Source organism: Myodes glareolus, chromosome 19, assembly GCF_982192425.1.
Source record: "Myodes glareolus chromosome 19, mMyoGla1.1, whole genome shotgun sequence".
NCBI lineage: Eukaryota > Metazoa > Chordata > Mammalia > Rodentia > Cricetidae > Myodes > Myodes glareolus.
In genome coordinates, this window is record NC_142044.1 from 1,936,039 (window position 1) to 1,962,085 (window position 26,047).

Below are 26,047 nucleotides of genomic sequence, written 5' to 3' on the forward strand. Positions count from 1 at the left end.
AACTATTGGAGACACACACATCAAAACCACAATGAGAAACCATATCACATCCTTTGTACACTTCTAATCAAGATGATAGGCAACAGAACTCTCACAGGGAATGAAGGAACTGGCCTGCACACTCTACTAAGGGGCTAACGGGACTGGAGAACAGTACGGTCACTTTAGAGAGGGCCTAGAGCTAGCAGTCTTAGATTGTTAAACTCAGCACTACCACAAGACTCACAACTTTTATTCTAAGGCATATACCGCAGAAAAATAAAAACGAATGAAAGGCCAAACAAAAACACCTCTAAAACTGTTCATACCTGTATTATCTATAACAGTTAATAGAAATCCAAACGTCTATCAATTGATCAACAGAGAAACAAAATGTGATATATTTACAGAATGAAATGTTAGTTAGCCATAAAAGAAGCACACGGTACACCATGAATGAACCTTGGAAATTCTACACAGATGAAGAAGGCCACCTGTTATATGGATCCACTGCGATGAATGGCCAGGGAAGGTAAACGCCTGGTTCACATTAAGGACAGAAATAAGCTGGCCGCTGCCTTAGAGGGCACGAGGAGTGGAGGACTGAGGGAGGAGGAGCCAGACAGCAACAGCTACAGGCTGAGAGAGGGATGCTCTAAACTGATCGCGATAATGGGTGCCCAACTCTGAATGAACCATACAATCACAGACTTACATTTAAAAAGGGTGTAAGTATATTTTTATAAGACTGTTAAATGGCTAAAGTATGATCCTGGGACAATCATGATCAATCACTAGGGACCTCCTTCGAACAGGACCTAAAACAGGGACTAGCATATATTAGTCATTTTTGGTTATTCTTGAACCCCGGGAAGTCCACATATAATTTACAATGAATATATCAAGTTCTACAAAGTTGTCAAGCTACCATTAAATGAACTTAGTAATATTAAGTTATTAAGTAATATTAATTAAATGAACTTAGTAATTACCCTGACCTCCTATAGCAAAGTAGTTCCTAGATTAAAAGTGTGGTTGCTTACTGAAGCTTCTTCAAGGATGAAATTACAGGATACACAAAATAGAATTCAGGCCAAGATCAAAAACACTGATGACAACTTTTGCTGGAGAGGTTGTGGGGTAAAGGGAACACTCCTGCATTGTTGGTGGGAATGCAAGCTGGTACAGCCCCTATGGATGTCAGTGTAGCAATTTCTCAGAAAATTAGGAAACAACCTTTCTCAAGACCCAGTAATACCACTTTTGGGTATATATCCAAAGGATGCTCAATTATGCCACAAGGACATGTGCTCAACTACGTTCATAACAGCTTTGTTTGTCATAGCCAGAACCTGAAAACAACCTAAATGCCCCTCGACTGAAGAATGGATAAGGAAAATGCGGTACATTTACACAATGGAGTACTACACAGCAGAAAAAAATAACGACATCTTGAATTTTGCAGGAAAATGGATGGAGCTGGAAAACACTGTTTTGAGTGAGGTAACCCAGACACCAAAGACAATTATCACATGTACTCACTCATAGGTGGTTTTTAAACATAAAGCAAAGAAAACCAGCCTACGAATCACAATCCCAGAGAACTTAGACAACAATGAGGACCCTAAGAGAGACATGCATAGATCTAATCTACATGGGAAGTAGAAAAAGACAAGATCTCCTGAGTAAATTGGGAGCATGGGGACCTTGAGGGAAGGTTGAGGGGGAGGGGAGAGGCAGGGAGTGGAGCAGAGAAAAATGTAGAGCTCAATTAATATCAATAAAAAAATGAAGCAGAGAACATGAAAAAAACAAAATAGAATTCATCCTCCATAAAATCTAAGCCAGCAATCCTAGCAGGCTGGGGAGACGCATTAGGTGAAAGTGCTTATTTGCACAAGCATGTGCCCTGAGTCTAAATCCCTGGTATCCACGTAAAACACTGTGTATGTTTGTGACAGGAGGATTGCTGAGGCTTGCTGGCTGCCAGCCCATTTCGGGGTTCAATAACAGAGACTGCCTCAAAAAAATTAGGGTAGAGAGTTAGATAGCAGGGCATCCACCATCCTTCTCAGGTCTCCAAGGTATACACATGTGCAACTGCATAGTGCATGCTCCACACATACCCATCACATACAGAGAAGCAGCAAGATCAAACAGTCTGTTGTTTAGGAATGCATTCCTGGGAGTGGATGAGATGGCTCGGTGGGCACAGACGCTGTCTGCCAAGCCTGACCAGCTGACTCCGATCCCTAGAACCCACGTGTGAGAGGCACAAATCGCCTCTCACAAGTTGTTCTCTGACCTCAGTGTGTGCACCATGTCATGGGCACACCCACACACATACACACCACTATAAAAGTAAATAATACATGTTTTAATTTTAAACAGAGAATATACCTAGGACATACAAGATGACTTGATATACAAGCCACGTGACCTAAGTTCCCCAGGACCCATGGTAGAAGGAGATAACTCAGCAAAGTTGTTTTTAAAAGGAAACATGAAGTTACTGCTTAATGGATGCAGAGTTTCTTTGGAGGATAAGAATAAAAATATCCTAAAACCGAGAGCTAGGTAAATAGTTCAGTAGGAAAGTGCTTGACAGGCAAGCGTTCAATTCAAACCCACACAGGAAGCAGACGTGGCTGTGTGGATTTGCAGCAGCAGTGTGTGGAGAGGAGACAAGCAAACCCCGTGACTGGCCAGGCAGCTGCACAGCACCATCAGTGAGCCCAGTCCCAGGGTAAGGTGGCTCTCTGGTCTCTAGATGCACGTGGATTCCAGTGCACGGCTTATATATCTGTTCTTATAACACAAGAACATACATGCCACCCTGCATACAATACCTCCCCCCCGCCCCAATGCTCTAACACTAACTGCGGGATTAGCTGTATGACTATGGACATAGGAAATCCTAGCTGGACTGTAAAGTGTATGTAGGTGCATTAGAGAAGGCAGCATACAGGTCAATAAAGCTGTTAAAATGCTTTTAAAAAGCTATGCTTGGTTTTATGACAGATTCATTTATCAAAAAAACATTTGGAAAAAAATCTATGGGAAAGTAAGTCTAAACTAAGTTTTTAACAATTTAAAATCCCCCAAATTTGACAGAAGAAAACAAAATGATTGGTATACACATATTCTAAAATGTGTTCGAATAAACACTTTAACCTTGTAGGTTCTTTTCACATATCTTAGCAGATAACGAAGAGCAGGAAAGCCGGCTTACAGGAACGAGGCTTTCCAAAATGCCGGCCAGATTTGTTCAGTTAAGTACCCATCTTTCCCTACTCATCTGTGATAGACTTGTTTTTTAATACAAAAAGTTTTTTAGATCTTACCCGCTAGAGATTTCATATATGGTGAAAGGGAGTTTTCAGAAAGCAAAGTCATTACAGGAATGAAATGACTTCCTTTTCTTGACTTGGGTACATACCATACATACACAAAATTAATCAGCCACTTTTTAGTCAGCTAAGATTTTTCTAAGTACACCTACAGTAAGTTCATCAATATAAATTGAATTTTGCTTTTAAATATTGTGACAATTACAAGCAAGGTTCAGGATCAGATCTTTCACTAAGTGCTAAGAGAATAAACCCAGAGGAAGTTAGAAAGGTGCGAGGCTATAAAATGCGTTCTGTTGATGCTGGTGGGTGTCCAGTTACTCACAAATATGAATCAAAATAAAACCTGGAAAAATAAAAAAGACTTTTCATATTTATTTCTCTGGCACCTAAATACTTGAATAAAGAAAGAATTAGTACTCTGGTAGGGATCCATTTTCTTAAGTTGCTATTAAGCGCCATTTAACAGCCCAGCGGCATACCCCAAACATGCTGTCCTAATTTGTCTGTGTCACTACACAGCTATGCACACTACTGTCCTTCCTCTAGTTCCTTAATTTTCAAACAGTCACATTTCACCAGGCCCACAGCCCCCTTCTCCTACTGCGCCCACAGACGTCCCTTCTTTCTTTAGCCTCTGGAACATCAGAGGATTTTCAAACCATAAATAGTTACAGCTATTCACAGCTTCTCAATAAAAACAGAGTAAGATTCCTCTGAACTATTAATACAGTAGAAACACCATCAGCTTAGGTCCAGTATATTACAGCTGAATAAACAAGAAGATGCCCAGGGACGGAAGGGATATAGAACAAATTAAAAGTCCTTCTCATGAGTAACTCTGTGTGTAATATAGCGGACAGCAGCAACGGTGGAGGAGATGTTGTTTGTTTATGTTTTGACTGGGTGGCAAACACACTGTGCTGAACATTAAGAACTGAGAGCTACGTGAACTAGATAAAATGGCATGTCGGGAAGGAAAAGGCTGGCTTTCAAGCATCTGCCTAGAATCAGGAGAAAAGGTGCAGAGTGGAAATCTAAAGTTCCTTTCGAGAAAGGAAACATTAAAAACTCAAAATGTTCAGCTGTTAGTATGTTATCCTGGAAAAAGACTTCTAAAAGTAGACCATGAAATACTAATTATACTTAAATCATGTAATTTCAAGAAAATATGAAAAATGTAACATATTCTAACTTAATGTTGACCATATTAACAGTTCTTTCTGTTCTGGGAAATTAATTAATTAAGAAAAAATAGTTTCTATTAAATGAATAACATCTAGTAAGACAAATGTTCACATGTGAGTTTTAGCTATTTCAAATGCAATGCCTAATAATTTAATATTTACACAACTTTTTATGAATATAATAAATATCACATCTTCTTATTGCATATATTGTATATCTGTGATCCTTTTTAGTAAATATGTAAAAAAGTAGATAAAAAATATATCTGTATTCTATAAAGAAACTATATATATAGTCTCCCTGAGCTATCTTAGAGTGTTGCCCCCACAGGAACACTATGGTGCAGCCCAAACCCCAGGCACTAAGTGCCTCCACACAGAGCCTAGTAACGGCAGGAACTCCCGCCTCCAGGGTGCTTGCTCCTGTGCAGTTATGAATTTTCTTTTAAGAATTTTAGCATGAATTAAGATGCTTCCTAAAACTGACATTTGGAAATACACAAATGCATGGATCCCACCTGCTTCCCACAGAAATATGTTGTCCATCTGCACAAAACATGGAGTCTGAACAGAAGTCCTCAAGGGCGAAGCCTTCTTCTCAGAGAAGCCGGTTTCCTTATTTCATGCTTCTCTAAGATACTAATATAGGCCAAGCTCTTCCTAAGTTATAAAGTTGACTTTAAAGGAATATGCAGTTGGCTTGGAGAACATGTGTGTAATTGTTAATAGTAAATTGATATGCATGGTCTTGTTATACCATTTTAGTTATGAAGCAGAGACTGAAGTGAAAAATTCCATAAGTATCACATTTTAAAAGTTGTAACTTGTTAAAAGTGATGTGACCGTTTTTAAAATTCCAGAATAATAAACCACAAATGAAGATGGTAGCATGTAACTAGCCCGGATTTTCTCTAAGTTTCTTAGCATGAATTCATTTTCAGTTCAGGGCTACACTTTCAGAATCAACTTTTATAAGGCAAATAGACAAACAAGTTATGCAGTATTTCTTGGGATTACAAAGTAAGCTCTATTTTTTAAGAAGCCTCATTAAAGAATTCTTGATGCCACAAATCAGAAACGGAACGTATAAATAACAGGCGTCACACTGTTTTCATAGCACGACACTAAACACAGGGACAGCTCGTTTATCCTTTTCATTATGGAGCTGGACAAATGCTAAACTTTTTGGCCATTTTGGTTAAGTAAAAATCCAACTACTTAAAATTTTTAATCTCAAATCTGACTAAAATATCCCCTCATCCATTCCACTTTCTCCTGTTCTGGGTCTGCTCACGCAGAGGCGGCAGAGGAGCAGGGCCTGGTGGACAGTGGCGTGGTCTGGTTCTGCCGAGAACTGCCTCACAGTAGACTGGCTCTCACATGGAGGAGATCATAGTTTTGTTGGCTTTACTGTGGTTCCCTTGATCACTGAAGCTTTCTTCAGAAAGGGTCAGCTCTTTCCCTTTTACAGCATCAATTCAAATCCCTGTCCCTCATGGCCACTGAGCAGAACCCGTTATCTCCTCCTTCATCCATGGTCCTTCACACGGGCTTGGGAAACAGTGATTTTCTCTTCTAGGGGCACAGTCTTTTGATTTCACCCACAGATGGACAGATAGACACTGACAATCAGAAAAGTCAGATTGTGATGGGATGAACAAAGTTAAAAATAATAAACATGAAGTGTGAGCACAGGTCGGTGCTGAGGACTGTGCAGCACCGTGGTCCACACGGCTGTCCTTACAAGGGCAGTTAGCAACCATTCAGTCTCAAGTTTCTTCTGCTAGAACTGAAGAGAAGTTAGTATCTACTTTTGTAAACCGTTGTCTGTGAAATATTTGGCTTCCTGTTAATAAAATGCTAATGCAGGCCATGTGTGGCAACTATAATTCACACATTCACTCAACTTTTATTTGTGCCATAAAGAATTCTATAATGAGATTTCTTTAAAAAGCACTTGCTTTGTATCTCCAAAGAAGTATTTCATAACTGTCTATCTGCCTTACAACAGTTAATTCTGAAAGTATAACTCTAAACTGAAAGCGAATTCGTGCTAAGAAACTTGGAACTTTTCATGCTGATTACATGCTTTGAAGTGTATCTGCATCAAGGGGCTAATTTAGGCATGCACCAAATTAGTTGCAACTATCTAAAAAGTGATTATATAACTTAATTACAGCGTGGGACACCAGGGTAAACGCTCAAGGAAATGTTGGGAAAAAAACCCAATAGCTGAAACTATTCCTTAAATTTCCTCAAGGTGAATAGTCTCCTCATCTAAACCCAAAGAACACCACTCCATCCCTGGGAAATGTTCGGGGCAGCTTTGTTTGTTATTAATTCAGAAAGACAATAAAGGTTCTCCCTATGACCTACGAAACAGACCAGAGTCATCAATTTCTTCTCACCCCAATGTGCTTATCTCGACAGCGCTCAACATCACCCCATCATCCGCTGAGGCTGCGATAAATCTGTCTGCAGCTTGGAGGAGAGAATGTCTCTCCCAGGGAGGAATGGTTGTGAAGTCAGGTGACACTTGGGCTTTGGACTTGCGTTGTTGCTAAAGAACTAAGACTCCCTATGTAGCTCAGGCTGGCCTTGAACTCAGTTCTAGCTCAGCTTTCAGAGTGATTGCAGGTGCCCAGTTAGGAGTCAGGACTAATTTTAAGGCGACATTTACTAGAAAATCATGCAGCAGGAAGAGTCCAACCTTTCCAAAGGCTTTGACTTTAAAAAGGAGGGAGGGAGGGCATGAGAAGTCGGCTAATCTAAAATAGAATGTGAAAGAATATAAGTCAGGTATCAGTTCGACCAGGTCAACAAGCCAACAGGCTCCAGCAGGGTCCCAAGAGACATACCAGGAAGCTAGAGGGAGAAAGGCCTTGGACACTCAACTGTGTGTACTCTCAAGATCTGAAGTAATTGTGAAGGTATAAAGCTAACTTTTCATTTAAATGAATTTTTATTTATGACAATTCAAGTAAATACTATTCCATTCCCATATACATACAAGTAATTTTATATGGACTGAATGGGTCGTATTTCTATATATAGGAGTACATATGTATATACGTAACAACAATTTAAAAAGAGAGGCCATGAATTTGCGACACAGCAAGATGGGGGTGTATAGGAAGGCTGGTGGGAAGGAAAAAAGGAAGCCAGAAAATGATGCAATTATTTATACCCTCAAAAAATTTAAAGTATTGAAAAAAACTATTACACTGTAAAACACAAATTGATATGTTCCTGGTGTCTTCAATCAATTCTAAAACCTAATTTAAATCTCATGGTTTATTTCAAGAGGTAAACATTAATGGATGCCAGTTTTAAATTAAAAGATGATGGATTAGATCGTCTAACCCTTTGATCCTAAAATTCACTATTGATTAGCATCTTTTGATGGTTTCACTCTGAGGTCCTTAAGGCTTGCTGACTATTCAAAATACGTCTCTGAGCAGAAAGCCATCGGAGGCAAAATGATTTCCCCAGACATAAGCATTAACCCAAACATATGTTTGGAGAACAATATATTTGTTGTTAATGTAAATTAATCAATTTTCCCTATACAATCTTCTAAGTAAATTACACCTAAAAAGAACAAATTACTGTGAGGAAAGGCTTTGTTTCCTGGAACTTTTTTTTGGTGGGACATTTTTCCTTTTACCATGTGCTTTAAACATCGTAATAAATTCCTATACGGTGACAAGAAACCACACACTGCACCTGTGCCTTCTATCTTAATTAATCCAATAAGTACAGGCCCATATGCTTTAATTTGTAAAGGAAATGATGCCATATTGAGTTTTAACTTAAGGATTAATTATCTAAATAAGCAGAATTAGCTTAATGTTTCAGTTGATTTTGTCTAGACATAACTATCAAAAAATTTCAGAAACTATGCTTCAAATATCACACTGAGAACTATGAAAGCAGAAACTTTACCTTAGGTGGCTAAGTGGTTTAAATTACACCTGAGAAACCGTGGAGTATCACCTTTGACTCCTATGGATTCAACAGAATCAAGCTTTGCTGCCTACTAGTCTCATTATTTTCTGTGGTACAGAAATACTTCTCTTTGAATTGAGGCTACTTTTCTTTCCAAGACAGATTTTGATTCTCTTAAAAGTAAATGTACAGTCAAAACCCTACACAGCCCCTACAGACCCAATCACATGACACGACTCTGCTCACACTGCTCCATCTGTGGACATGACTGCCAGCTCAATTTCGTGAGCTGGCAGAGAATAGGCAAGAATTCTGCAAGTATTTTGAAGTGCAGGCTTCTCATTAATTTTAATTTCCTGTTGGCTCTGTAAGGAACGAGTGGGGAGCAAAAGCACAATGTACCATGTCCACTGGAGCCCATGCCACATGGACACCTGTAATCATAAACTCTCCCGGCCATTCGCCCAACACTGGAGAGTTTATGAGTTTATTTCTTCTGTACCCCATAAAAATAAATCTAAAGCATCCACAGCTATCTTTTCATATTCTGTTAATACTCTTGCACACATCTGGAAAGAGTTGGCAATAATTATTTAATTAATTCAAAGCTAATTGATGACAATGTGCCTGAATACCCAATTAAAATGATTTCCTAAGACCAAAGAGAACTGAAAGGAACAGTCCTTCCAATATAAGAAAAGCTTCCAGGTACAATCTCTTGTAAAAAGTAAGGACTCATCTACTCCTCAACAGATAAAGCACACGACAGCATGGGAAGTCCTAGCTGAGAGCTAGCTCAGGCTTTCTCCTCAAACTTCCTACAAGGTGGGCTCTGCTGCTGGCTTCTCTTGGGCTTTTAATGTCCACCCACCACAACCTCACCCCTCCCACTCCACCCCCACCCCCGTCTCTTAATTACCCCATCACAAAGGCTAGCACGGGAAAAGGTGAAGGACTCCCCAAAAACACAGGAAGACCCTTTAAAGGCTCATGGTGACTTCAGGGTTCATTCTTTTTCTGGGTTTGCCATTTTTCTACATTTTTCAGAAATGATTTATTTTGTTTGGTTTTCCAATAACCCAGTGACTCTCAAACTTCCTAACACTGAGATCTTTTAATATAAAATTCTTCATGTTGTGCTGACCCCCAACCATAAAACTATTTTGTTACTACTTCCTAAATGCAATTTTGCTACTGCTATGAATTACAATGTAAACAGTTTTTGGAGACAGGTTTGCCAAAGAGGTCACGACCCATAGGTTAAGAACCACTGCTGTAACAAACTGACTTGCAAACCCAGTCATGAGGGGTAGAACCACAGAAGACCTAGTCCAGTTTACACTCCGAGGAGACAGTTTGCTTGTTTTCTGCCATAATTATTTCAGTCTTTAGTCCTTCAGTACTGCCCTGGAGGCCTTAGCTCAAAAGAACAACACAGACCAAGTAAATACTTAAGAATCAAGAGTAATCAAGAAGGCTAACTTACAATCAGTTTGGGCTAAAACTGAAAACTACATGACCTACTGAATTCCACTTATACTAGTAACTATTTTCAACCCAATTTCTTCCTTTAAAAACACTGGGACTGATCCCAGCTTCCATCCAGAGGGCCTTCGGAGTGATCCTTCATCTGGCGAAGGACGGAGATACAGTCGGAGACCCACATTGGGGCACCGGACTGAGCCCCCCGAGGTCCAAATGAGGAGCAGAAGGAGGAAGAACATGAAAAACGAAATCAGTATTGCGAGGGATGCTATCACCCACTGATACAAGGGAACGGATCTGATGAGAGTTTACCAAGGCCAGTTGGACTGGGACTGAACGAGGACGTGATCTAACCAGATTCTCGGAATTTGGCCGGATTCTCTGACTGTGGCTGGCCCGAAGTCTTTCTGAAAAGCCATTGACTATGACACTGGGACCTGTTTCCTCTACATATACTGGATTTTGGGGATCCAGTCTGTTTGGACACTCACCTTCCTGGACCTGGAGGGAGGGGGAAGGAACTGGAACTTCCCACAGGGCAGGAAACCCTGACTGCCCTGGGGGACGAAGAGGGAGGAGGAGGGGGAGTGGGGGGAGTGGGAGGGTGTTGGGAGGGAGGGCGGAAATGGAAACTTTTTAAAATTTTAATTTTTAATAAATAAAAAAAAACACTGGGACTAACAGATGGCTTCCAAAAATTTGCTCTTTTTCCAAAGTCTTTACATTACCAAAAATATGTCTATTTAATGTGAATGCTGCAACTTTTGAAAAACAAGATCTACATGTACCCTATTTAAACAAATATGCTGAGGATATTTTGGAAATAATTCTAACAAACCCCAAACATCAGACTAGTGCTAGAATAAGCAGATCTGTCTTTTATATATGTTTTAGGGATCTTCATAGACACACTCAAAACAGAACCCCTCCCCCCTTTTAACAGAGTTAATCAGTAATAAAAATACGTTTTATCTCCCATCTTTATATGGTAACTTTCCAGTTGGTCATGCCATAAGTTCTGTTGCTATCTCATTACATTCAAGAACACAATGAAACAGTTCACAAAAAAAAAAATCCAAAAGATAAATGCTGAAAGTTTAAAATACACAAATTCCATTGCATATAGACTTTAAGACAAAGAAAAATGCTTCCTAGTCCTAGCACATCTGGGCAGCAGGTGCCTCTGAGAACAGCCCCACCCTTCAGGAATCCACTCTGAATATCAAGACTGTTAAGTGCTCTCCTATTTCTTCAAAGGGCAGAAGGACAACTTCTAAGTCTTGAAAAACTGGGCCAAACAGCCTTGGCTTGTTTAAAGCAACATTCTATCAAACAGACACAGGAGCCTACCAGAGTCAGCTCTCTTTTGGAAACAGCCTTGAAACATACCATACAGAGAGGACACGGGATCCTTAGCACACACCCCACTCCAAGGAGTCACATACTTAACACTCTGTATGAGACACATCAGAGAATGAATGTGACCAGATTCCCCTAGTGATCAGCAGCTGGGGTCAGGTGGAGTCTTTTGCCTTTAGTTTGTCTTTAGTCTGTGATTGCACCAAATCACAGAGTCACCCGTGCTTCCCCTGACGCTGCCACGCGTTGTCCTCTACCAAATGCACTTGGTTCTTATCAACTCCTCACTCACCCCAGGCGCCCCTTCTTCTATTTATCCCCATTTATGTGCTCTTCCGAGGATGCTACACACATTTTTTTCATTCCTCAACGTGATGAGAGTGTAGAGTGGCTGCAGACGGCAGGTGAAGCAGAGGCTGCGAGAGCAGAACTGTCCTGGTCACTCCCTCAATTTCTCTTAAAGGCTACATAGTCTGTGCAAGTAAGTGGAGAAATCATTGCACAAGAGCTGGGTCCTCTGTAAGCCCTGAAGTCTCTGTCTGCTGAGGACACACCCCACTCCCGAGTCCTCCCTGATGTCTCCTACGCTAATGCAAGCTGCTTATTTCTGTTATATTTAATTATTGTTTTATCCCAAGTTCACACCTCACGACTTACTTTCTTGTCTTTTCTTATCAATCAATTCTACATGATAATCTTAACTGTAAGAAAGTTGTATTGATGTGACTCAAAATAGTAGAATATGCATAACAGGATGAGCACCTGGGCAGATGAAGATTCAGAACTCTGTAAGAGCTAGAAAAGGGAACAGCCCAAGGTCTGGCTTCTAATAAAACAGCAGGAAAAATATGAATAGAAAATAAAGCTACCAATAATTCTCATTAATTTACTTTATAATAGGCTAACTGAAAACTTAACTGTTTTCTGTACTTGATTTTAGCCAAAAGGCTGAGAACACACACACACACACATGCGTGCACACACACACACACACACACATCAATTTCCGTTTTCAGAGTTTTGCTGTCATTGTTGTTAAAGTTCACTATTTCTTTGAGTTTAACTTCTCTACTGACTAGCGACACTGAGCACTTTTTAATGTATTTGTCAGCACTTTATCTTCATTGGAGAAATTGCTACTTAGCTCCTTTATTTACTTTTGAAATAATTTTATCCTTATTTATCATTAAAATCATTATTTAGTTGTTCATTAAACATGTCAGATATTAACACATCACCAAATATGTAATCTGAATTTTTCCCCAATTTTGTGGGTTATTCTTCACTGCAATGATAGCTGCCTGTAATACACACGTTTAGGTTTGATGCAGTCTGGTTTATCTATTTATTGCTCTACTGCTTGTTATTCTGCTGTCAGACCCAAGAGAAAAAGGAAGGAACTCAGTGTCGGCAATCTTCCTGCCTCTCCAGTTCCTCTATTTGTTCCTTTGATCAACTTTGGTTAACTTTCTGTGCACAGAATAAGGCAAGTGTCAGGCTTCATTCCCTTCTAAGGTTTATCCAGCTTTTCCTGTACCATCTGTCAACACAATTACCCTCCTGGGCTATGTTTTGGACACCATGTGTTGAAGGGGTGGCACTATTGGGAAGGACGGAACATGTGAGACGTGAGGCCCAGCAGCAAGCTGGACCCCTTTTTAGTCACAGGTGAGCAGTTTCCTGCTTCTGAGTCCCTGCACTCCACCTGCCAACCCCAGAAGAGGTCTGAAAGCAATGTGTTTTCCCGATCATATTCTGGAGCCTCTAAAACTATGGGCTCAAATAAATTCCTTCATGTTATAAGTCATTCCCTCAGGTATTCTGACAAAGTGGTCAGAGCTGCCCGACACAGTGCTCTCGGCACCATCGTCAAAACCATCCTGACTGCGCGCACACGAGGGATTGATTAGCTGGAGGCTCCTCACCACTAGCGGGGTGCATCCTGACTGCGCGCACACGAGGGATTGATTAGCTGGAGGCTCCTCACCACTAGCGGGGTGCAGGGTGCAGCCTTCAGCCTTCACGCCAGCTCCACAGCTCTCACTCGGTGCAGGGGCCTTTACTTCTTTGACTTTCTTTTCAAAGCTAGCTTAACGTTTAGTGGTCCTAGAATTTAGGATGGATTTTTCTGCCTCTCTAAAAAGTGTTGCCATAGTTTTAATGGAGAACATTGAATCTGCAGATTCCCGGGCAATCTTAACCTTCTAATTCCAACAAATGAATAGGAAACACCTTCTCATGCACCTCTCTGCTCTACTTTGAGCGGCAACGTGCAGTCTTCAGTGCACAAGCCTTTCACTGTCTGACGTCATTCTAAGTGGACTGCAGCTTCTGTTCTCCCGCATGCAGAGGCCTCCACTGCTGCACACACCGTCTGTGTGTAGTGAATGGAGAGCCTCAGGGTGTAGTGTGGAACCATGGAGTCTGTCAGAAACCTACACAGATCAATTCAGAGGTCATTCAGCTGCCTTGATCACAATGATAAACTCCTGAAGTCACTTGAGAAACCTAGGTGAAACCTACAGATAAATCACGTAACGAAGCCAGCCGCACCGCTATTCCACAAAATGACAAGCAAATAAAGCCAGGCCTGGAGTGCAGTCCTCAGTCCCCAGGGCTTAAACAGTGGACACACACATGCCCATACATGGGACACACGCACGCCCATACAAACATACAAGCATAAACATAAATAAATGTGATCTTAAAACATTTGAAGTCACTAAGTTGGAGGATGGTTCCAAAGACTACTGAAGCAATACTAATCCATCTTGCTTGCTAATCCTTATCTGTGGTATTTCATCCACCACTCAGTGTGTGCTCATTTTAAACCATCCAAGAGGTTAAGATTTATTCTGAAACAAGGCAGAATTCTTTGATGCTAAGTATTTTACATTATTCATCATGCTCATGAATGATTTACAGTTAGAATGTCAGCAATCTAAATAATTTATGTATTTTTAAGTAAATGGCTTAAAATGAAATTTTACCAGAACAAAAGAAATACAGATTTTGTGTTTCTAAGTTCTTTAATGTTGAAAAATTGGTAAACAGTACTGTACTGTTTTCAGGAAAACCAATGGGTCACAGTGTTGATATTTACTAGTAATTATTACTAAATTTATTGAGGAGAGATTTTTAAAACTTTTAAAAAAGATTTACTTATTATGTATACTGTGTTCTGCCTGTAAGGATGTCTGCAGGCCAGAAGAGGGCACCAGATCTCATTACAGATGGTTGTGAGCCACCATGTGGTTGCTGGGAATTGAACTCAGTACCTCTGGAAGAGCAGCCAGTGCTCTTAACCTCTGAGCCATCTCTCCAGCCTGAGATTTTTAAATATTAATACCTCATATGAAAAAACCTCAAGTAATGAAGACATTTAGGAGAAAAGTTTTCAAAATCAAAAATATTTTTAATCCCAGGACAGCAAAACGGCCCAGTGCGTAAGGGCCCTGGTGGGTAAGGCCCCAGGAGGTAAGGACCCAGTGGGTAAGAGTCCAGAGGGTAAGGCCCCAGGCGGTAAGGCCCCGGGGGGGGGGGGCGGGGGTGTAAGGGCCCAGGCGGTAAGGCCCCGGGGGGGGGGGGGGGGGGGGGGCGGGGGTGTAAGGGCCCAGGGGCTAAGGGCCCAGAGGGTAAGGGCCCAGGGGCTAAGGGCCCAGAGGGTAAGGGCCCAGGGGCTAAGGGCCCAGAGGGTAAGGGCCCAGGGGCTAAGGGCCCAGAGGGTAAGGGCCCAGGGGCTAAGGGCCCAGAGGGTAAGGGCCCAGGGGCTAAGGGCCCAGAGGGTAAGGGCCCAGGGGGTAAGGGCTCAGGGGGTAAGGCCCTGGTGGGTAAGGGTCCAGTGATCCAAGTACAAACCCCGAAAGTCACATGTGGGAAGTGAGAACCAATTACTGCCTTCTGGTTTCTAAACCCACACCTATATATACAACACATATACACACATACATACTCAAAAATAAAAGTGATTCTAAAAGGCACTACTTTAAAATAATTATAATCCCAAATCATTTATCATGACATTTAAAAAATGGGTGAATACTACTTAAATCACTTAAAATTTTAAGATATCTATCATTTATATTTTATTTGCTTATAAGTATTATGTCTACTAAAAATATAATTATAAATGATTATAATTTTACTTGGAGAATAACCATTCCTGAACACTTTGTAGAAGTAACAAAGCATTTAAACTTGCTGAAGCAAAATTCTACTGCAATTTCTTTTTCATTAAAGAATTCATCATGAGAACTTAGTCTTTCAAATTCTGGAAACAAATGCATTAAAATGATTTATCTGTATTCTTTGCATTCTTTAAAGAAACAAATAATAGTGAACCAAGTAGAAGAAATAAAGAAAATGAAAAAAAAATACACAGTAAGACAGAGTTTCACACTGAAGCTCCGTGTCACCAGACACAGATTCACTCTGAGGCTGAGTCTCACCAGACACAGATTCACACTGAAGCTCTATGTCACCAGACACAGAACACATTGAGGCTCCGTGTCACCAGACACAGAACACACTGAAGCTCCGTGTCACCAGACACAGATTCACATTGAAGCTCCGTGTCACCAGACACAGTTTTAATACAGAAACCAAGTAGAGTTAACACATCAGTTAGTTTTCAGTGTCTAGGCCATGAGATATAGAGTCCATGTACACATCATGTTAGAGTATATTTGACTCTACATGGTTTATTTTGATAACTGAAATGGTTATCATGTACAGTATTTGAGGGCCTACATGTTTCTCTTATTTTGAGTTGATTTATTTAGCAATATTTACATTTTGCTGTTAAGTACAGCTCTATAAGTAAGCTACAATTCAAGCCATAGCTATGGCTACACATTCATACACACTCTATAATTTAGACATACAGTTAATATTTATGAACTATGTCTCTCAATGTGATAAGAAAAATCTAGAAAGAAGAAAGAAAATGTACTTACAAAGTCAAAGTCTCCATCTTGAGGGACTCTCCAGTCATCAGGAAACACACTCTGTGACACAGGGCAGGGCTCACGCACATTCTGATTGCAGTTCTCATGACTTTTGTTCTTGAAGTCCTGCTTATCAAAGTAGTCCATGAAAGACGGTCGTTGTACTTGGGGTGATGTGGCATTTCCTTAGGCAAAGAAATACAGAAGGAGAGCGTAAGCTCTAACATTTTAAGAAGTATGGTATTTATTGAAATGGGAAATTATTTTCAGTAAGTCATATAATAAATTTATTCTGGTCAAAGTCAAGGCCAACACAGTTAGTTCTTAAACATAAAACATGTCCAGACCAAATAAATACGAAGCAAGTAACATAAAGACCCCAAATATTTTTGACTATAAAAACACTTCATTATTTTAATGAAATCTTTATCATAATTTTATTATGAATAGTATCAGTGTCAAGGACAGGACATTTTAAATATTTCTCTTCTATTCACGTTTATGTTTGTACTGATAATCACAGACATTTAAACTGCTCAGAAACTGGATGGGAGGGCAGATGACGCCTTCCCTTCATCTGATGCTTCCCTGAAGTCTTCTACCTGAATGACCTGCTCCCGGGCTCCAATGGCTTTGCCTGTCTCCCGAGGTCGTTTCTTTAGCTCAGATTGCCCTCAGTTCTAGTTCCAGGTTTACAGCTGCTGGCCATCACAGCACTTAGTGCAGATGCACCTGAAGTCAGCTAACCACTGAGGCTAAGCGCAAGACAGTTCCCACCAAACCCGCAGCTCGCCCCATCTCTACCGACAGCAAAGGGGCTGAGAATTAATTCAGACTCTCCTCTCCCCAACACTGATCCCAAAATTGTTTCAACAGAGATGTTTAAGTTTCCCTATCTTTGATACTTAGTCTCTAGCCATTTTTTTTTTTTGCCTACTCCATAAAAAAGGGGACTGAGGGGTGCTACAGCCCCAATGGCTGAGCTTCTGGGAACCTGATGGTGACTGTACTGTCAGCACAGTGACTTTCTAAACACAAACAAATTGTACCTTTTTGCTGCTCAGAATCCTTTGATGGCTAATTTTTTTATATTGAACAATTACAGCAAAAAACATTTACAATAACTAATTAAAAAAAAATCTTGTAGTTAAGGAATTGATTAGTAGTTTCTAAACTGGATTCCTTAAAGCCCTAGGGCTTCAAACACTGTCCAAGAGACCACCAAGAAAGCATTCTCATCTAACTCTGCAGGTAGAAAGGGAGCTACCTTTCTTTACAGAAGGTCTTCCTGGGGCGGGGACAAGAGGCTCAGCTTTGTCCTGTCACTTGTACTCATGTGCCAAGTGAGCTCCTGTCACACACTGGTCGCTCAGACATCAGAAGACCCGGGTGACACTTCCGTCCTTGCTGTTTTGTTTTCTCAGATGAAACAGCCCAGGTCTGCTCATGTGTCATGTTCCTCAGCCTCATCCCCACCTGATGGAGGAGGGTTATCTGTCTATTGTGTTATTTTCATTGGTCAATAAAGAGACTGCCTTGGCCCCTTGATAGGACAGAAAATTAGGTAGGCAGAGAAAACAGAACAGAATGCTGGGAAGAGGGCAATGAGGAGATGCCATGGAGCCAGCCACCAGGTCAGACATGCTGAATCTTTTCCGGTAAGCCACCACCTCGTGGTGCTACACAGATTATTAGAAATGGGTTAATATCAAGATATGAGAGTTAGTCAGTAACTAACTCTCTAGAGATAATGGGCCAGGCAGTGCTTAAATGAATACAATTTGTGTATTGTTATTTCTGGGACTAAGCTAGCCGTGCGGGAGCCGGGTGAGGCGAAAAGCAGGCCTGCCCGCAGCCCCTCACTACACCCACCCTGTTTACCGTCTTGTGGGGACACAGCAGACTTGCAGCACTGCGAATTGTGACAACGGTCTCAACAGTGACCCGGCCAATTTAGAATGCACTTGCAACAGTACGCGCAGCTGACCGCTGACAGCTAAGGAGCACAGCTGGCTGAAGACAGGGAACTAAACCGTCTTCAACAAAAGAATGCAAAGCTTTCAGTCTCCAGCAGAGGAGGAATCAGAGGCAGTGCTTTCTTTCTGCCATAAATTCCAGAGTGGGGAATTTTTAACTTAAAAAAGGGGCCAACTCCAACGTGACAGTTTTTATTTTATCATATTGTATTTTACTTTGCTGTGTTTTATTATTATCCCTTAGAAGTCTATTTGTTTTCTAATGAGAGACAGAAAAGGAATGAATTTAAATGGGAGGGGAGGTGGTGAGGAACTGGGAAGAGTAGAGGGAGAGGAATCCATAATTAGGTTACATTATGTGAGGAAAAAAAATCTACTGTCAATAAAAGAGGGGTTAGTGAGATGGAACTATCATGCAGGCACAGGCTTCTCTTTCCCTTCCCCACCTCACAAGGCCCTCTGTTTATTTATTTGGTGTTTTTGGATTGTAGTAAGATTGCTTAGGTAAGAACATAAGAAACAGGAGTTGCAGGGCATATATTTGTCTAAAGTATCTTATTACCTTAAAATGATATGACTGTCTCCTAACCCTACAAACTTCTTACTGGTTTCATATTGGTTAGGCAGTCAATTTTAATGGTAAACCACATATAACATAAAATTTACACCTTATTCCTAATATACATCTAGAAAGCTAAACACAGGGCCATGTAGACATATCTGCACATCCATGGTCACTGCAGTGTTAACCATGACAGCTGACACACAGAAGTCACTTAACTGTCGACACGCAGGCTAGAAGTCAAACTGTGAGGAAGGGGAAAGGACTGGTGGATGCATCAGGGTTCACTACTGACATGAACTGGAAACATTTCATCAACAATTCCAACAAACTTTAAATACTCTGAATTTATCTCTAGATCTCATCATTAAAGCACATATTTTTAGGATTTCCAGAATTGAAACTTAGTTTCTACTGCAATCTCTTACTACAGACTAGGATATATATATTAAACCTCATTTAGTTTCTACTGCAATCTCTTACAGCAAACTGTGATATATATGTATGTGTGTGTGTGTATATATATATATATATATGTATGTATGTATGTATACACCCTCAGTCTCAAGTTTCAACTCATTTTATGAGAACAGAGGAAAATAACACATTAAGACTACATTTGCACAAATTCTCGATAACATACTTGAGAAAATGAAAACACAAAGTGAGAGGTAAGGAGGTAACAGAGAAACCTTTTGCTTAGTATTATTTTCTCTTTCCCTTCTTCATTGCTCTTACTAAGTGTGTATGTGTCTGTCTGTGTGTGTGTGTTGCTAGGGAACAAGTACATGACATCATATATGTTAGGTATGTGCTTGACTATGTATACCCCTAGCCCAAGAAGAGAAATTCTGTAACGGAATTATACATATAGTTGTAAGCTCTGATTTTCATCACAGTCTTAAAATGGTTCACCTGCACAGACATTTGAGGACTTTAACAAGAAACATGCTAGGAGACCTGAATCAGAGGAGAGGAAAATGATCTTTGGTGGGTAGAACTTAACAGCTGGGAAAGTGAAATTTGCAAAGACCAGCCCAAGTTGGTTCTCTCTGAACTCATGATCTTCTTGCTTCAGCCTCCAGAGTGTTGACTGCATTTTTTTACAAGTAAATTAAGTATGTACAAGAGCATTGGCAAAACACACACACACACACACACACACACACACACACACACACACACACCCCTTCAAAACTACTAAGGAAACAGCATTCCCTGAGCAATATCCCTCTCAAATGGTTCCTCTTCCCCATGCTGGCCAGGAGTGCGCTGCTCTCACCTGGCCCACCACAGATATTCTAGTTATGGTTTGTGCTTTCTCTTAGGATACATGGAATGCCTTTCAGAAACCTTACCAATACTTAAGAGTCTTTTAGAATACAAGTGATTCCCTTTGTGTGTGGGGGCATGAGTGCATGTGTTTGCGTGTGTTGAGGGGAGCTCGGAGCTAAACCCAGGGCTTTGCACACCCATTGTATCACTGAAAGCCACACCTCCAACACACTGCAACTCCTGATTCAGATCTTTATATCTGAGAAATGGGATGGATGGAAGACCAGCGTTTCCTGTGAGAAACTGGTATTAATGAAGCAGCTACCAATATGACCTACATAAGCAAGAGCAGCAGCATAGGCTTGGAAGGAAGAGAAGAACATGCATAAGTGTCCTGAGGTTAGTAATGTCTTGTTACAAAATTACCCAAAGGAAAAACCTAATGGAACAGGAACAGACTGCCTTCTTTTATTTGAGTTGAATTTTAGACATTTGGTGACTGTGCAAAGATTATTAGAAAACATAAATCTTTTGTAAAAAATAAATGTCTTAAAAACTAAAAGCAAGAGTACTTCAGTAGGAATTTCCTTTCATGGAAGAGTAGAGGAAAGGCAGAAGAAAAGCCAACACTTTCTTCTGTGGTAAGTCAGAGAATCATAAGCTCAATCAGATATAAGCCATGGCAAGAGAAACCATAAGGGCTGAGTGATCCCCGGGGCTCTGTAACAAAGAGGGAACTCCTCAGAACTGTCTCCATCCACAGAGGGTGGGACTGAGCCAGCACCATCTCTGTCAGGAGCTCTCGCCCTAAGAGCCCTTTTCTTGCCTGCAGCCCTTCCTCCACTGTCAGGATGAGACCTCTTCTGGCAGAGTGGCCTGGTGACACAATTCTGAGGTAAAATTGTGGAAGAGCTTCCAAAGAGTAGAGAGGTTGTGCTGGTACCTGCATGGAGCCTTCACCCCTACGTTCTGGTCTCTTTGGTGTGGGAAGGTACTCCACAGGCTACAGAAAGAGAAACCAGGACACCAACCCAGCCATAAACCCTCGACCTGTCTGATCTGCGTGATGTGCTGGGGCAACCATAGCATAGAATGGTGGGAGTGGTCAATCAAAGTTTGGTTTAACTTGAGGCCCAGGTCACAAGAGGGAGCCATGCTCTGGATGGCCACGAACAGAGACTGGCTAGTCTAGAGGCCTAGGGTAGAACCAACAGGACTGGCAGAAGGAAAGAAAGCAATAAAAAGGATTCCTAATGCGATTCTACTATACTCATACACGGATGCCTTGTCCAGTTGTCACCGAAAAGACTTCCTCTGGCAGCTGAAGGGAGCAGGTGCAGAGACCCACAGCCAGACATTATGAGGAGAGTGTCTAAATTGGAGATCTCCAATTGGGTCCCTCTCTCCAAGCTTGTGGAGCCCTGTGGGAGAGCAAAGGAAGACTGTAGCAATCAGAGGGAATGGAGGATACCAGGAGAACACAGGCGACCAAACCAACTAAGCAGGGCTTGCTCATAGGGGCTCACAGAGACAGAAGTGGTGATCACGGAGCTTGCATGGATCTGCCCTACGTCTTCTGCATACATGATGTGGTTGTGTATCTTGGGGGCTTTTGTGGGACTCCTAACAGTGGCAGTGGAGGTGTCTACGACTCTTTCACCTCCTATTGGGACCCTTTTCTTCCTACTGGGTCACCTAGTACAGCCTAGATTTGAGCATTTATGCCTAATCTTATTGTATCTTGTAATGCTATGTTTGGTTGATATCCGTGGGAGGCCTGCTCTTCTCTGAAGGAAAACTAAGGAGGGAAGATTGTGGTCAGGACGTATTATATAAGAGAATAATAAAAAGAAAAAGGAAAAGGAAAAAAAAGAAAAAATGGTTGAATACTACTGTCCTCTAAAATTTGTTTAGCTGAGGACATAGAACTTCCATAAGCTAAGTGTATTAAAGAAATTAAACAATGCTCACCTGAATCATCAATGGGTCAAGGAAGAAATAAAGGGGGAAATTAAAGACTTCCTAAAATTCAATAAAAATGACCACACAACATACCCAAATTTATGGGACACAATGAAAGCAGTGTTAAGAGGCAAGTTCAAAGCACTAAATGCCTACATAAAGAAGCTGGAAAAATCCCGCACTAGTGAATTAACAGAACATTTGAAAACTTTAGAACAAAAAGAAGCAAACTCACCTAAGAGAACTAGATGGCAGGAAATAATTAAATTGAGAGCTGAAATCAACAAAATAGAAACAAAGAAAACAATACAAAGAATCAATGACACAAAGAGTTGGTTCTTTGAGAAAATCAACAAAATAGACAAATCTTTATCCAAACTAACCAAAAGGCAGAGAGAGAATATCCAAATTAACAAAATCAGAAATGAAAAGGGGGACATAACAACAGACACAGAGGAAAAACAGAGGATCATCAGGTCATATTTTAAAAACCTGTACTCCACAAAACTGGAAAACTTAAAGGAATTGGACAACTTTCTGGATAAATATCACTTAACAAAATTAAATCAAGACCAGATAAGCAAATTAAACAGACCTAAAACTGTTGAAGAAATAGAAACAGTCATCAAGTCTCCCCAAAAAAGAAAAAAAAAAAACCAACCCAGGGCCAGATGGTTTCAGCTCAGAATTCTACAAGACTTTCAAAGAAGAACTAATACCAATACTCCTCAAATTATTCCAAACAATAGAAACAGAGGGAACATTGCCAAACTCTTTTTATAAGGCTATAATAACCCTGATACCCAAACCACAGAAAGACATTACTAAGAAAGAGAATTACAGGACTGGAGAGATGGATCAGCGGTTAAGAGCATTGCCTGCTCTTCCAAGGGTCCTGAGTTCAATTCCCAGCAACCACATGGTGGCTCACAACCATCTGTAATGAGGTCTGGTGCCCTCTTCTGGCCTACAGGCATACATGCAGACAGAATATTGTATACATAATAAATTCTTAAAAAGTAATAGTAAAAACAAAACTTAAAAAAATAAAGATGTGTGCCACAACCACCGAGCATAAACAAAAAAAAATAATTTTCAAAAAAAGAAAGAGAATTACAGACCAATCTCACTCATGAACATTGATGCAAAAATACTAAATAAAATACTAGCAAATCGAATCCAAGAACACATTAGAACCATCATCCACCATGACCAAGTTGGCTTCATCCCACAGATGTAGGGACGGTTCAGCACACAAAAGTCTGTCAGTGTCATCCACCATATAAACAAGCTGAAAAATAAAAACCTCATGATCATCTCATTAGATGCCAAAGAAGCATTTGACAAAATACAACATCCCTTCATGATACAGGTCTTGGAGAGAGCAGGCATACAAGGAATATACCCAAACATAATTAAGGCAATATAAAGCAAACCAACATCAAACTAAATGGAGAGAAACCCCCAGCGAATTCAGGAACAAGACAAGGTTGTCCACTCTCTCCATATCTATTCAATATAGTTCTTGAGGGCCTACCTAGGGCAATAAGACACCAAAGGGAGATCAAGGGGATAAAAATTGGAAAAGAAAAAGTCAAACTCTCACTGTTTGCTGATGATATGATAGTTTACATAAGTGATTCCAAAAATTCTACCAAGGAGCTTCTACAACTTATAAACACTTTCAGCAATGTAGCAGGATATAAGATTAACTCAAAAAAATCAGTAGCCCTCCTGTACACAGATGATAAAACAGCTGGGGAAGAAATCAGAGAATCAACACCCTTCACAATAGCCACAGATAGCATAAAATATCTTGGAGGAACTCTAACCAAACAAGTGGAAGACTTGTATGACAAAAACTTTAAATCTTTGAAGAAAAAAATTGAAGAAGACACCAGAAAGCAGAAAGATTTCCCATGGTCTTGGGTAGGCAGAATTAACATAGCAAGAATGGCAATCTTACCAAAAGCAATCTACAGATTCAATGCAAAGCCCATCAAAATCCCAGCAAAACTCTTCACAGACCTCGAAAGAACGGTACTCAACTTAGTTTGAAAAAAGCAAAAAACCCAGGATAGCCAAAACAATCCTGTACAATTAAAGAACTTCTGAAGGCATCACAATCCCTGACTTCAAACTCTACTACAGAGCTACAGTACTGAAAACAGCCTGGTATTGGCATAAGAACAGACAGGAGGACCAATGGAACTGAATAGAAGACCCAAATATCAATTCACACATCTTCGAACACCTGATCTTTGATAAAGAAGCAAAAAATATCAAATGGAAAAAAGAAAGCATATTTAACAAGTGGTGCTGGCATAAATGGATATCAACATGTAGAAGAATGAAAATAGACCCATATCTATCACCATGCACAATACTCAAGTCCAAATGGATCAAAGACCTTAACATAAAGCCAGCCACACTGAACCTTATAGAAGAAAAAGTGGAAAGTACATTTGAACGCATTGGCACAGGGAACCACTTCCTAAATATAACCCCAGCAGCACAGACACCGAGAGAAACAATTAATAAATGGGACCTCCTGAAACCTAAAAGTTTCCAAAAGCAAAGGACACAGTCAACAAGACAAAAGGACAGCCTACAGAATGGGAAAAGATTTTCCCTAACCCCACATCAGACAGAGATCTGATCTCCAAAATAAACAAAGAACTCAAGAAATTGGACACCAAAAGATCATATAATTCAATAAAAAAATGGAGTACAGATCTAAACAGAGATCTCTCAACAGAGGAATCTAAAATGGCTGAAAGACACTTAAAGAAATGTCCAACATCCTTAGTCATCAGAGAAGTGCAAATCAAAACAACTCTGAGATTCCATCTTGCATCTGTAAGAACGGCCAAAATCAAAAACACTGATGACAACTTATGCTGGAAAGGTTGTGGGGAAAAGGAAACACTTCTGCATTGCTGGTGGGAATGCAAGCTGGTACAGCCCCTTTGGATGTCAGTGTGGCGATTTCTCAGAAAATTAGAAAACAACCTTCCTCAAGACCCAGTAATACCACCTTTGGGTGTACATCCAAAGGATGCTCAATTGTGCCACAAGGACATGTGCTCAACTACGTTCATAACAGCTTTGTTTGTCATAGCCAGAACCTGGAAACAACGTAAATGCCCCTCGACTGAAGAATGGATAAGGAAAATGTGGTACATTTACACAATGGAGTACTACCCAGCAGAAAAAAATAACGACATCTTGAATTCTGCAGGAAAATGGATGGAGCTAGAAAACATTATTTTGAGTGAGGCAACCCAGACACAGAAAGACAATTATCACATGTACTTACTCATAGGTGGTTTTTAAACATAAAGTAAAGAAAGACAGCCTACAAACCACAATCCCAGAGAACTTAGACAACAATGAGGACACTAAAAGAGACATACATGGATCTAATCTACATGGGAAGTAGAAAAAGACAAGATCTCCTGAGTAAATTGGGAGCATGGGGACCTCGGGGGAAGATTGAGGGGAAAGAGGAGAGGCAGGGAGGGGAGCAGAGAAAAATGTAGAGTTCAATAAATATCAATAAAAAATTATACAAAAAAGAATGACATAACAAATAGGGGCCACGGGGCTAGAGAGATGGCTGATCTTACCAAGACTCAGCACTTACGTGGTGTCATAGCCATCAGTATCTCAAGTTTTAGAGTCTCCAGAGCTGTCTCCTGGCCTCCTCACACAGCAGGCACACACAACGCACATACATACATGTGAGCAAAACCAAACACTTACAACAAGAATAATTCTTTTAAAATATAGATGGTACAGACAAAAACTTAAAGGACATTTAACACACATATTCAATAAATAATACCACCTATTTCTACTAAAAATCTGGACAATAACCCACTAAGACAGAAATTAGCATTCATACAGAGTTAACAAATCTAAAAAACAACTCAAACAAAAGAACGCAGTCTGCTCTCTGCTCCATTAGATATTTCTTTTTGGATGACTTCACAATCAGATTTCCATTCAGATGCAA

The 26,047-nt window shown here is 40.5% G+C and overlaps 1 protein-coding gene across 4 annotated transcripts in view; it reads right to left on the reverse strand.

Moving 5' to 3' along the window:
• Stk3 (serine/threonine kinase 3) overlaps positions 1-26,047 on the reverse strand; it is a 224,827-nt gene that overhangs the window by 44,604 nt on the left and 154,176 nt on the right. For all 4 annotated transcript variants that reach the window (XM_085679124.2, XM_085679123.2, XM_085679122.2 and 1 more), the window contains one exon: positions 16,264-16,439. In XM_085679124.2, coding sequence (XP_085535250.1) covers positions 16,264-16,439 — 176 coding nt within the window. The remainder of the gene's footprint in view (positions 1-16,263; positions 16,440-26,047) is intronic.